This window comes from Equus caballus, chromosome 4 (assembly GCF_041296265.1).
Source record: "Equus caballus isolate H_3958 breed thoroughbred chromosome 4, TB-T2T, whole genome shotgun sequence".
Lineage (NCBI taxonomy): Eukaryota > Metazoa > Chordata > Mammalia > Perissodactyla > Equidae > Equus > Equus caballus.
The window spans coordinates 8,743,359-8,757,765 of NC_091687.1; the positions used below are offsets into that span (position 1 = coordinate 8,743,359).

General features: G+C 39.6%; 1 protein-coding gene across 2 annotated transcripts in view; it reads left to right on the forward strand.

Annotated features, from left to right (window-relative positions):
• STARD3NL (STARD3 N-terminal like) overlaps nt 1-14,407 on the forward strand; it is a 47,808-nt gene that overhangs the window by 16,819 nt on the left and 16,582 nt on the right. For both annotated transcript variants that reach the window (XM_005609086.4, NM_001309289.1), the window contains exon 2: nt 8,340-8,622. In XM_005609086.4, coding sequence (XP_005609143.1) covers nt 8,398-8,622 — 225 coding nt within the window. In that variant the 5' untranslated portion in view covers nt 8,340-8,397. The remainder of the gene's footprint in view (nt 1-8,339; nt 8,623-14,407) is intronic.

A 14,407-nucleotide genomic window follows, 5' to 3' on the forward strand; every position in this document is an offset into this window, starting at 1 on the left:
AAACAGAAATATCAAACAGAAATATCTGCCTTCCTATTAGGTTTAGTTTTTTTATTTATGTGAATTTTGACTTACTTGTGTGATGTTTCAGGAATGCATTTTAATACCATGGGTCCTACTTGTGGGAGCTGTTGTAAATGACACTAGTTAAATACTCAGCACTATGCCTGACTCAGTCTCAGTGTAAGGAAGCTATTGATTTTGTTATTATTTAAAATAAGGTATTCAGTGTTATATAATAATATGTTACTAGGTGGGATTAGTGTATGCTTGTGTTCTTTTGTTCTTGTGTGTTCTTGGTCAGATAATGTCAGTATTACACTAGCTTTATTTAATGATAGGCTAGCTTTCCTTTCTTTTTACTATTATGGAACAGTTTATAGGATTTTATTTGTCTTTTATTTTAAATTTTGAAATACCCATCATACTGTCTGACTCTAGTTCCTTTGCTAGGTAATTCTTTGTCAGCTTTTTCACTTTTCTTTTGGGGGTGGTTTATCCTATTCCTGCCATCTGTGTCTTCTTGATGTAATATATGTATTTCTAGAATATTCACTTTCTTTATGATTTTCGAATGTAATTAGTATAAAGTATGAAATAATCTCTCCTATAATGATACTTGTATTCTTTTCTTAATCTCCCCCTCCCCAATCCAGGTTTACCTGTTTGCCCTTTTGAAGGACTAATCCTTGGGTTTATTTAGATGTTTTAAATTTGTTTGTGGGGATGGTCATCCGTGTACAAAAGTAGAGTTTAATATAGTGAATCACACTGTACCCATCTCCCAGCTTGGAAGAGTTATCATCATTTTCTTTTGGATTTATGTATTAATTGCACTCATTGTTTTTCTTTTTTATATTTTTCCCCATCGGATTTTTGTAACTTTATTATTTAAATGCGTAATTCTTTAATTTTATTCCTTATTGAAAAAATAAAGCACTTTAAAGAAGTGAGTTTGATAATAAGCTCAACTTTAACAGCTTTCCAACAATTAAACTTTTTTTTTTTGAGGAAGATTAGCCCTGAGCTAACATCTGCTGCTAATCCTCCTCTTTTTGCTGAGGAAGACAGGCCCTGAGCTAACATCCATGCCCATCTTCCTCTACGTTATATGTGGGATGCCTACCACAGCATGGCATGCCAAGTGGTGCCATGTCCGCATCCGGGATCCGAACCGGCGAACCCCGGGCTGCCAAGAAGCGGAACGTGTGCACTTAACCGCTGTGCCACCAGGCCGGTCCCGAGGAAAGATTTTTTATTTGAAGTGATACTGAGCAATTGGTTGGGTGATTTTATTTAAATGCTTTATAGAATTTTTCACTTACTACTTTGAAATAATTGATTTTTTCCCCCGATTTCTCTATCTAGTATTTTTATTGAGTACACTACTAATTTGAATGTACTGTGTAGGTGTTTTAAAATTAAAACCTATAGTCTAGATTTTAGACCTATTTTTCTAGACATTGTAAACTTGGAGCATACTGGGTAATTTAAGCCAAGGCTGTTTTGAAGTGTGAACATAATGGTAGTGGGCAGTTTGCCAGAGAAGGGTTTGCTTGATGTTGATTATTTTTTAAACTTCCTGTAGTGCTTCATTCTGATAGTTCTCCGGCCCAGGAAGCTGGAGTATTGCACAAGTGCATTGACTCCCTAACTTAGCTTGCCCACTGCCAGTCTTTCTAAAGCCACTTTCATCAGAGTTCTGCTAGGCCTCTATTTTCCGGGGTAAAATTGACATACCTCATAGCATCAGTAATATGAAGAAGTACAGGGCTTTCTTCTGTGTTTAGAACATCTTATCTACAAGCCAACTTTGGGATGTTTTAAAAATATAAGCAGCTTCATTTAAGCAAACATTAAGTAGAAATTTTTATTTTATGAAAGTTTGAATAAATGGATGAATTTGACACGTAGGATTTCCAGGTCTTCTTAGGCATTGCAGAATGTTCCTCATCTCATGCTGGTACCTTTAGAATATGAGGGTTATCTGACTACATTTTTTCATACTCTGGATTAGGTTCCTTCCCACATCCCTCTCTTCTCGAGGCATGTTTTTATTTAAAGCATCTGTACTTTTTAGTTTTCATGCCTCGTTCTTGTTCTGGCAAGGCATGTTTGTAAATGTTAGGTCATTCCCTCACTATTCCCATTCTCCACTTCAAGCTGTTTCATTTTGGAAACTGGGGCCTCTAAACAGGGCTTTTAGTGTCATAAACTGGATATCATAATGTGGCGGGCCTTGCAAGAGGAAAGCCAGCTCGGGCTGCTCCCTGCCCCCAGAGAAACCCAGTCCAAGGATAGAGTGGGCACAACTTAGACAGCCTGTGTCTTTAGGGACTCTCAGATCTAAGGACTACACTTCAGGGGCCATTTGAACACTTTCTGACGTCCCTCCTTTTTCCTTCCAGGACTCTGAGGTGAGGCAGAGTGATGGAGAGAAAGAAGTGCAAGACTTGAGTTTTAATTCTCAGATGTATCTTGAAACATCTTTTAGATGGATGCATCCTTATAATCCACGTAGGCCTCAGGTTCTTTGTCTGTAAGACAAGGGAGTTAGAATAGATCAGAGTGGCAAACTCAGATGCCTCCAGGCTGGGTCAAGACTGAGGCCAGGTGGAGGGTGCGTGCTCCATCCAAAGAGGTCTGCAGCTTCTTGGCTATATTATCATCATGGTAAGAGAATGCAGGCCTGGCAATTCTGTGTCTTTCAACTTCTTAGGAGAAGTTGGAAATCTGGATTTTAATATGAAAATTCAGTGTTTAAAATGTTAGCAGTTAGTTCAAAATCTTTAGAAACACTGTATAAAGCCAAACAAAACGTTCTGTAAGCCAAATCTGCTCCTAGGCCTTTGGATAAGATAATGAATAAGGTCTGTCTGAATTAAATTTTTTTTGGGGGGGGTGGTAAGGAAGATTGGCCCTGAGCTAACATCTGTGCCAGTCTTCCTCTGTTTTATGTGGGACATCACCACAGCGTGGCTTGACAAGCAGTGCTAAGTCTGCACCCGGGATCCAAACCTGTGAACCCTGGGCCACCAAAGGGGAGCACGTGAACTTAACCACTATGCCACTGGGCTGGCCCCTGAATTAAATATTTTTAATTAATTTAATTTAATAATAATAATTTAATAATTTAATTTAGTAATAATTTAATTAATTAAATATTTTTAGTATCTGTTATTCTGATACTCTTTCTTGGAGGAGAACATATAGTGTCCTGGTTGTTGCCAAAAGTGGTAGAGAGAAGGAGGCTGAGTGGTTGGGTTGAGAGACTTGCTTTGGCCACCACCAGTAGGTGCCCAGAGGTCCCCTCTACTCCCCCTGGGAAGGTATAAGAAATTGTGGGACTTCTGTAAACTCTAGCAGCAGCAGCTACTGTTCCAAAACAGCTGCTTTTATCATCTGAGTAGTATCAGTTCTGTGCTGAAGCAGGTGGAGCTGAAGTTTCAGCTCAGCTTTGCACCCAACCGACGGGAACTGATGGAGTGGAAGCATCCTGAAGATGTGAGCAATTCTTTTTGGAAGCAGAAAGATCTCAGTTTGTTGCTGTTGTTGTTGCTTTTTCCATGTGGGAAAGATATTCTCATTTAGGAAGCAGTATAGGTGGGATAGAATTTTCCTCCAATTCTAGTAGTGTGGAATAAGGAAAGAGAAGAAAGCAAAGAGCAGTGTGTTCGTGCTGTAAGCACTGCCGAAGTGGCCCTCAGGTAAGCCAACATGAGACAGGACCACCTGTGCCTAAGCTGTGGTGTGTCACTAGGGCAACCTGTGGAAAAATAAGAATCAATTACAGGTTTTTGCTAACTGCAGAATCAGAACATGGATTGGAAAAATTAGTATTAGTCCATTAGCCTATTCTATTTTGCTAATCTAAATAACTCTAAATCCCACCCATGTATCCTTTGAGAAGCTGATGAAAGCTGTAGTCCCTCTTACTAGAAATGTGCACATAGTAGGCTAAATATCTTAGGCTTTGCAAACCACATGGTCTCCATTGCAACTGTTCATGTCTGCTGTCTTAGCATGAGAGTATCCCCAGACTATAGGAATGGGTGTGGTGGTAGTCTCATAAAGCTCGGCATTCAAAAACAGGCAGCAGGCCATATTTGACCTGCAGGCTGTAGTTTGTCCACCCCTGGTTTAGAACATTGATAGCTCTGCTAGATTGGAATATTAATTGGCAAATATTCATCTTATCCTCCTCTTTGGGTGGAATATACATCCCGGCTCCATTGCCTTTGAACTTGGCTTTGAGACACTGGCCAATAGAATGTGAGCAGACATGATGCGTAGAGATATTTTAAATGTGTTTACATGCTCTAGCTTGTCTGATGTACTCTTGCCATTTGCCATGAAAAGAACATGTCCCAGGTCGTGCTGGTCTAAGGAGGAAGACAGACAGAGAGCAGTCCTAGACCCCACACACAGTTAGAAGCCAAGCTCTGCTACCCACAGCCAGAAGCGCAGTTGCCCAGCTGAGCCCAGACTGGATCAGCTGAACTTCAGGCTACCTACAGGCTTGTGAGCTCGAGAATAAATGTAGATTGTTTTAAACTATTGAGTTTTGGGGCAGTTTGTTAATGCAGCATAAGTGTAGAAATAGCTGGCCTATATTATAGTACAGAGGAGGACGGTTATTCATCTGGATGAAACAATTAAGACATGAATCTCGTCTACAAAAGCCAGAACAACAAAAGGAGATGTTTATCTCCTTACACAAATCCCAGAAAAAGATAAGGGAATATTTTTCTTTGTTTTATAATTCTCCGCCCTGCTCCTCATCCCCCATGCTTCTCCCATGGTTGGAATAAACCCTGAATTGTAGATTTAGCTTCCTGTGTGTACAACTAATCAATACTTAACACCCTTTTTGAAGCCAACCCCAAAGAGGAGCTCAGTCCTGAGAACTGAATATTTCGTACTTCTGAAACTATAACTGGGAAAATATCCAGGCTCTTCCTCCGAAACAAACAGTTGTGGTCTCCTCAATTCAGCAGAGAATTTTGAGGGCCTGCTCTGTGCTAATCTCTGTCCTGGGTGCCAGATAGAATTTATTCACTCAATATTTGTTTTGTTCCAGCTGTGTGCCATGTCCTGTAGTAGTCTCTGGGGACACAGGGTTGTGTAAGTCAAGGTCGGGGCCTTCAAGGAGCACACCAGCTCACAGGAGAGACAGGCGAGTAAGTGGATGATTAAGGCGCAGTGCGGTAAGCTGTAGCGTAAGTGCACATTCCAGGGGAGCTTGGAGGAGAAGCCCTTGACCATGCCTGGAGGTTGGAATGTGGGGAGCGTTTCAGGGGAGTCTTCCTGAAGGAATTGTCACTTGAACTGAGTCTTTCTGTAGGACATGGTTATGATGAAGCCCTGTAATTGTGGAGTAGAACAGGGCTTTTGGAAGTATGCTTCTCTTTCACATTAAAAGGGAGTTCTCTCTCCTGTTTAAGATTTCCCTCTGTCCCAGAGAGAATTCAATCTGTTGAGAGTCAAGCTCTCATCTTGACTCTCAAGTGCTTTGGGTGACTTCATTATTGAAGCTATTGCAAGTATCTATAAATTCTAGCTAATTAGCAGTTATATGCACTCAGCCGAGAAATAATGTAGTGATTCTCATTTGTCAAGGTGGGCATGTATACCATTGTATGATGTCAGTTTTTATGTTGCAGTAGTGTCAGATTTCTCAGGTTGATATTTTGCTTTGTTGTCCCTTTTTATTTATGTGGAGTGGCTTCAGGGAGGAGGGGCAAATGAGACTAAGAAAATGATCTAATTACCCTGGAAACGATTTCTTCCTAAAAACAGTCCTCAGTTTAAATTGTAAATTTGTTGAATTTTCTGGACAGTTTAGTGGATTTAAGAATTTAATTTTTAAATATAGTTGCTAATAAGTTATTAGACTGGCTTAAAAGCTATCTGGATTGCTTTTTCTTAATGTGGAATGCATTGTTGCAGAAAGATGCCCGTATTTATCCAGGTTCAGTTTTAGAGAACATCTTAGCTAACTTTGTGAACTTCAAAATGTGTGTTTCATCACAGAAAACATATTGTTTTCGCTCATTTTTGCTTATTGTTCCAGAATTAATTCTTAGAAGACTGGCAGATAAATTCAGTACTTTGCAGGCTTAAAAGAGTGAGTGTATTGGGGAATATGCCATTGGTATTCCTTCCACTACGACGGCATTGATCTCATTGAAACAGAAATCATGTAGAAATTCTTTCAAGTTTTGGAACTTTATATTTTCTTTTACAAAGTGTGGAAGTGGACTCTATTGTAGCTTTCCAAAATGTTTTCTTTGCTGATTGCTGACTCTGCAGAAGCCTGTTGAATGACCGAGATGTTGCCTAATGTTGCCCAGATCAGCTGAAAAAGGAGGGAAGAGCCTCTTAAAGGCCTGGAACATCTGTCTGGGACCCTAACAAAATTCCACTTGAATTTAGTCCTTCCCATTGTAAATAGGTGTGCAAAATAAGAAATTTGAAAAATATGAAAAAGGTAAAAAGAGGGGAAAAATAAAATTTCATCAACTAGAGATACGCAGTATTAGTATTTGATATATTTCATAAGTGCATTCTTTTAAAAATTTGGTTTTGATTTATATTACAGAACTGTGAACATAATGTGTATATTCTGGTTACTGTTCATATTTTGATCTAGTTATTATACCACAGGCATTCATAAGCATTTATTTTAATGACTGTACTGTGACTATACCAGGATGTATCTAATTGTTCCCCTATTGTTAGATACTTAGGTTGTTTTCTAATTGGGGTTATTGTAGATATAATAAATCTTTTTTAATAGAGATTTTTATTAAAGGTTAACACATAGACAGTTCATGTGTGCATACATGAACATTAGTGTACAGTATTTTGAATTTTTCTCAAGGCAGTACACCAGTGAAACTGCTACCTGTGTCATTAAATTATCACTAAGTACAGTCATGTTACCACTACTCAGGCCAAGAATAGAACTTGACCGTGTCCCCTAAATGCACTCCCCCCCAGTCACTGTTCTTTCCCTCTTCCTGGAAGGTGATCACTAACCCAGCCTCTAATCATGTAGATCAGTTTTTGCCTTGAAGGTCTACGATGAATTTCCTTTAGATTCTCAAAAGTGGAGTTACTAGATCAAGAAGTATGAATATTTTAAAGTATCTTGCTTCATATAACCAAATTGCTTCCAAAAATATCATGTCATTTTTATTACCACGTTGTTTGAAGATGTGGAAAGGAGTTTTCCTGTGTGAGAAGGGAAAGAAGTGAGGGTCAAGTGTAAAGGGACAGTTCTGGGCTGTGAATAGGACCAAATGGGGCCATATTACTTTAGGGAAATTCTAGCAATGTTTTGAAATTCTATTTTATCCACCTTGAAAATGCTCTTCTTTATCTGGACGTTGCCAGTCATCGTGACAGAAGGAAAGGAGGCATGGTGAACCATGTGCTGACTCCTAAGATCTGGACACACGTGGCACACACACTTCTGCCCACACTATGTTGGCCAAAGAAAGGCTCATGAGTTCAGTAGAACCAGGGGTATGTAATCCAGGGAGAGGTACTACTGTAGGAAGGGAAACTGGAATATTTGACAACTATATCCACCATACTTACTGAATGACTTTGCCTCATCCATGAGATCAGAGCATTTAGATTACTAATCTTTTACTTTTATTACAGAAGCACATCCTAGCCTTTGGCGGAGAGCGGGCGGGGTTTGCATCTCCACGTAAGGCTGTAACTTCTGTAATTATCAGTGGAGTGTTTGCATAATACTGAACTTTTCTGGGTGTGCTTGCTTCTTTTCCAAGAAGAGGCCCAGAAATGTGCTTATTCATTAAGAGGTGATAGAGAAATGCTAAATTCAGTTTATTAGATACTTTTTGGTGGAAAGAAATTCGTCTTTAGGAAACAAGTTTTTATGACTAGTTTACACTTTCTGGTTACGTACTCTCCGCAAGACAGTTCGGTAATGTTTTCCTAGTCCATTGGTAATGACACTTACAGAATTGTGGAGGTTTTCTGCCTGGCATGCCAAGGGAAGTGGCATGGCTTATTCATCAAGAGGCTTGCTGCAAGTTGTCAGGCACGGTGTCATGGTTAACATCCTGTGTTCAGCGTTTACTACTGTAAATTTGCATTCTGTATTGCCGTTCTTCTCCAAAATAGCTGTTTTCTAGTATTGATTAATAAAATCAAAAATTGCTTCTCATTTCACTTTCTCTTTATGTCTTCAGTTAAGACACTGTGATGCTCAGTTAGAGGGGTAGTTGCGCGGTGGTGGGGGTGGCACAGTGGTATTAGGTGAGCTCTGATTTAACATGGTGTCTCTCTTTTGTTCCCCAAAGATCTCTTCTCTCCAGGGATGGTGAAGTTGGAAAAAGGCTCCTTTAACCCTCCTCCAGGATGAACCCCCTGCCACAAGACATGGAGAACGCTCTCACAGGGAGCCAGAGCTCTCATGCTTCTTTGCGCGACGTCCATTCCATCAACCCTACACAACTCATGGCCAGGATTGAGTCCTATGAAGGAAGGGAAAAGAAAGGCATCTCTGATGTCAGGAGGACTTTCTGTCTGTTTGTCACCTTTGACCTGTTATTTGTAACATTACTGTGGATAATAGAGTTAAATGTAAGTTTTTTTCTCCATGACTTTGTAAGAGTTGTTTCCAGAGACAAAAGACAATTTTCTTATTTTTCTCATCGTTTCTGTCTCATTTAGTAGATTCCATCTTTTCCCAGATGAGGCAACATTGCACTTGTCTAGCTAATTCGAACCTTTTATTCTTTACTGTCACTGTTTAAAACAAACCTGGTTAATTTAAAACTGACTTTGTCCAGGATTTGCAATTTGATTTCATGGTGTTTTGCTCTGTAACAGAAGTTGGCAAACTATAGCCTACGTGCCAATTTCAGCTGACCTGTTTTTATAAGTAAAGTTTTATTGGAACACAGCCTTGCCCACCTGTTTACATGTTGTCTGTGGCTGGCTTTTGTGCTGAGTCATTGTGACAGAATCCATCTGGTCCACAAAGGCAAAAGTATTTATTCCCTGGGCCTTTTCAGAAAAAGATTGCTGATCCTTGCTTGAAAAAAATGTCACGGGCTTCTGGAATATGTTTTAGATGTTTCATCTACTTTTCTAATTCCCATGTGTAAGATTTTGCATACCTTTATTTTTCACTTTTTTGCAAAGACATTATTTATTCATATTTTATCCCAAAAATTGCCCTGGAGGCATTTGGAGGTTTGTGTGTATTTTGTCAGGTTTGTGCAGTTGTATTGCCGAATAATTGGCTAAGCCAGTCCTGTCCAACAGGAGTATGACGCAAGCCTCATGCGTAATGTTAAGTTCTCCAGTTGCTACCTTTATTTAATAAAAGTGAAAATATACAGGTGAAATTCATTTTATTAACACATTTTATTTAACCCAATATGTCTTTTTTCTCCCGAAGACTTGTCTTGGCTCTGTTTATGTTCCTTACCAGCAGGTAGGGGAACTTGTCCAGAGTGCTTTCCTGACAGGCACAGGTTGTCTGCTTTCTTCCATTTCAGCAATGCATTTATTCCTAAGAAATGTTTGCTAAGGCCTAGGTAGTAATAGTTATTAGCTGTTGTTTATTATTAAAAGGTTACTGTTTGCTAGGCACAGTACTAGGTGCTTTATAAGAAATTCATTAAAATAGAGAAAATATGAGAAGTTGCTGAGATTTCTGTTTGAAGATGATTTTTGACATTGCCTTTTAACAGAAACAGAGAACATCTTAATCTAAACTCTGGTTCATATTTTAATCTGTAAGAGCAGTTTTAGTTCTCCACTCTAGACTCTTAATGATTAGCATCTTTGGACTGATTTAATTTCCTCATGAATGTTCATAGAGGAACAGTACTCTTTATGAAAGCAGATACTTATATCAGAGAATAAGATTGGTCCCAGAATCACAGTAATCTGCAGCAGGAATCTACTCAAGTTTCTGTTTGCAGACTTTCCTTCTGTTAATGTAGCACTGTGGGTATGCCTTATTTTTGCCTAAAACCAAACAAGCTGGTGATCTTACTCAGTAATTTAGACTGTTTCTTTTTAGTATTTGTTCCATATGTATACATTAAAGAAAATATTTAAATTAAAGTATATTTTAAAGGAGTAATAAGTTTCTAAAACTAATAGCTGTGTACTGAGAGACGAAAAAGAAATGCATCTTTTAACAGGAAAGCATAGCAGTAGCTTTAGAGGAGTGCACTTAAAAATTATTGTAGTGACAGCACAAAATTAAGGCATTCTTTGAATAACCACTAATGTCACTGTGTGCTTGGAGGCGAGGGAAGCTGTAGGGTAGAGCTGTGGTGAGGCCTCACGGGATCACACTTCTCACTTCCCTCCTTCCTTACTGCTCCAAGGAGATGGAAACAGAAGTCAAATGGGCTGCACCCTCTTTCTGTTCATCAGAAGGGATCTGTTTACATTTGCATGTAACATGTTACAAATGACAAGTTTCCAGGCCTAGCAATTAATAAATGTTTTTATCCTCACTTATCCACTGACTACCAGTTTTCCCAGTTGTAAAAGTAAAAGATCACACAACAGTATGTGATCTTTAAGATCGTATATCATGACTTTAAGCAAGGTGTTTTCTTTTTTTTAACATTTAATTTCTAGTTCCATTTGCTTTGAATTGTCACTCCTGACCTGGGTTTTTCACTACACACCATACCAATTCTTTTCTTTTATTTTCTGTCTCTATAAATCTCTAATCACCCAAATCCGTTGTTTTTTTTACATGTCTATACATTTACTGAGGGCCAGGTCACAAGCTTCTGATTCTGCTATTGCAAGCTCCATAAAAAACTCTGGGAGACTTAAAGTTTAGCTAAGGAGCTGTGACATGTAGCTTATCCTGCCCTGTAGTATTGGTCTTTAAAAGAAAAAATAACATAAAGTGTGCTTAGGCCTTCAGAAGAGTGTGGGGACCCAGCTCTTCCATGCAGTCGTCACAATAATGAAAACACTTTCCTGTGTGACTTCCAACATAGGCAGCCACTTTTCCTCCTTGCTCCAGGGAGCTGACCGGCACCAGCCTAGTCCAGAGTGCAGGGACAGGCAGGCCTCAAGAAGCCTAACACCACCTTGGTTCATTTTCCTTCTGGAAGACCTTAGGGCAGCTGATCCGTTTTGGGCAAGTTGAAGGGGCAGTTCTGAGTCTGTCCTGGGTCTCTCGCTACACCCTTGAGTAGACTGATTCCCAGATTGGATCTGGAGTTCACCGTGGCTTGAGGCCTTGAGGACTTGAGGACGTGAACTTGAGGACTCTGTTTCTTCTCCAGACTCTTCTCCCCCAGGCTCTCTAGACTGATAGGAACAGGAATCAAAGCGGCAGTAGAAGGGAAGTTGTTTTCTTGTTTAGCTTTTGACACTTTGGTGGAGATTATGGTTTTAAAAAAGTTCTCTATCAATGCTTGTTGTCCGTTTCATTATTATTTTCTGACTAGTGTACTAGAAAGCGTCAGAATGCTTCTAGTTTGACCTGGAGCTGTCACGACCAGCTCTGTGGCCTTGAGTGGAGGAGATGGACTGAATTGGGTTTGGGAGGATGGGTGGAACTTAGGATAGAAGGATGACCGGGGGTTGGATTGTGGGAATAACAGGGAAAGGGCTTGGAGATCAAAGTGAGCAGAAGCACTGAGGCAGGAGTGTGTGCTTGTGCCTGGGGGGGTGTGTGTGTGTGTTTTGGAGGGGACAAGGACAAAGGCAGAAGAATATTAGCCTGGCTAGATCATAAGGTGCCTATAGGAAATGAAATTGCTTGAGTAAGCTGATTCTAGACTATTAAAATCCTTAAAAGCTATATGGAAGTGTCTGGACTTACTGCAGTAGTGAGCTGTTACAGGTTCTGGAGCGGATTGGAAATCCTGGTTTTGAGATCTTTCAGAAGTTAGTGACTTGCGTTCTACATCGTGACCTTCCTCCTGTGTCCAGTTGGACATCCAATGTAACATGCTCCCCACCAACACACACACAACCCTGCTTTCCGCTTTCTTCTTCATCAGTAAATGATATCCAGATGCTGAGGCCAAAAATGAAGACTCATTCTTGATTGGTTTCCTTGTTTGTTTTGTATTTCTCATGCCTCATTTGCCATCTAAAAGTCAGTCCTGTCAAATCTACCTGCAAAATATTTTCAAAATGTGACCTCTTCTGTCTCTACTGTTGGCACCCTCTACTGAGCCAACATTGTCGCTCATCCAAATGACTGCACCATATGCCAGCTGGTTTGCCTGGTTCCACTTGCACCCTCCTACAGTCCATTTTCCTCATAGTACCCAGAGTGACTTTTTAAATAAAAACATAAATCAGATAATGTTACTTTCTGTTTAAAGTCCCTCACTTACTAGAGCACTTAGAATAAAATCCAAATGCTGTAACTTGGCTTGCAAAACCTCCCCAGAAGCCTCTCCAGACTTCCTTTTCCACCATCAGTTCCTGGCCCACCAAGCTTAGCCAAACTTGCCTCCTTCTGTTCTCAGAATGGAACGAGCTCTCTTCTATCTTAGACCTTTATACTGGTTATTCCTTCTATCTGAAATGATTCATTTCCTTTATCTTGATGCAGATTCTGACTTCTTATCATGCTGGTATCAGTTTAAATGTCACCATGGAGAAGATGTCTGTGACTAGCCAACCCAACGAAGTCATCCATTCTGTCACACTGTCCTGCTCTCTTCTCGGTGTGGCATTTATTTTCTTATTTGTCGTCTCTCTCCCCTTGCTGGCATATAAACTCCATAAAGACGGAGATACTGCTTTGTTTACTGAAGCATTTTCTGTATTTAGAACAGTTGTTTGCCACTTAGTAGTTGCTCAGCAAACATTTGGTGATGGATAAAGGTCTTTGTGGCAGTGGTTTGCAGGTGGATTAGATTAGGGAGAGAGTGGCAGTAAGAACACTCACACAGAGGCTGTTGAAGGAATCCCATGTAAGGTGGTGGGAACAGAGAGGAAAGAGCTAACCTGCGATGTGTACTAAAGGAAGAAATATAGTGATAGGCTGACTTTATCATCCCCAGTGTCCAAAGGTGAGTCTACGGTTGGTAGACTCATGATGGAACCTAGAAGAAGGGTACCAGCCCAGATAGAACTGTGATTGGGAAAGGATTCCGTGTGAAACTGAAGATGAATCTATCTGGGAAATCTTGACCTAGAGACAAAGATTTTCAAATAAGAATTCAGAGTACAAGTTAAGGCTAGAGATGTAGATTTTCGATTTTTCTGTTTAAAGGCAACACAAAATCAGTCTTTAAAAGTATGCAGATAGCAGAGAAAACCTTTTTCTACTGGCTGTTTCTTGAAGAATTGTATGGTGCTTTGAATCTGTTCTCTCAGCCACGAGGGAGGGCTAATCAGTATGTGATAAGAACACTCTGCCGTGGGCCACTCGGAATAATCATTCTTTAATGTGTTGAATATTGGTGAGTTTCCTTAGTCTGGAGGGAGACAGGGATCAGACTACAGGTTTGTTGGCCTTTAGTAATTATTTCTCCTTGCTCCCAGGTGTTCAGTTCTTTTCATTTGTACAAGTCTGTAGTCAAGCAGATCTATAGCCAATCTGCATGAATCACACAGAAATCTAAATCTCCTTAAGGGATTTTTAAAGTTCAGAATAGTGTTTATAGTATACTTTCATTTGCATAATAAATACAAATATGAGAAAAGGTATCTAAGCCAAGACAGTCTTTTCCTTGTAGCAACTTTTATTCTAATTTGACCAGTTAACAAAACTTGCAGAGGTATTCCTTATTAATTTTTTCCCTTTTTTCTCTTATCCAGGTCTTTGGTTAATTGCCCTTCATTTTGTCCCCTTCAGACTGTCTGCATTGGTTTGCCAGGACAAACAGTGTCTGTGCTCCAGACTGGAAACTTGAATTTACTGTTGTACATCATGTTCCCTGTGGTTAGGCCAATCCATGGCCTAACAATGATAGAGTGTGTGCTTGAGAGCTGTGTTAGCTCCTGGACACACATTCCCTTTCTTGATTTCTTAAAAAAATATTATTTTCTGTAGTTCAATATGTAAAATTTTGAACTTGATCATCTAAAATTCAACTTGCTAGGAGAATTGGGAGAGGACAGAAAGTTTATCATATTAGCTTTAATTTTTATCATTTATTATAACTTTGTCACTCATGCTTGTAGATCTATTTTGTTATTTTATCTATTCAAGTTAACAAATATATACAAATATATATAAGTTGCTAAGAGTGCAGAATTTTAAAATGCCAGGAGCAAATAAAAAAGATAAGCCAGAGAGAATTTTTACACTTCTGTCCTGTGTCATGGTAACTGCTGTCATTGATGTTTACTCGGAGATCAGGAGACCCCTTGGCCAAAAGCGAGGGGAGCCAGATAAATGTGAATTGTCTTC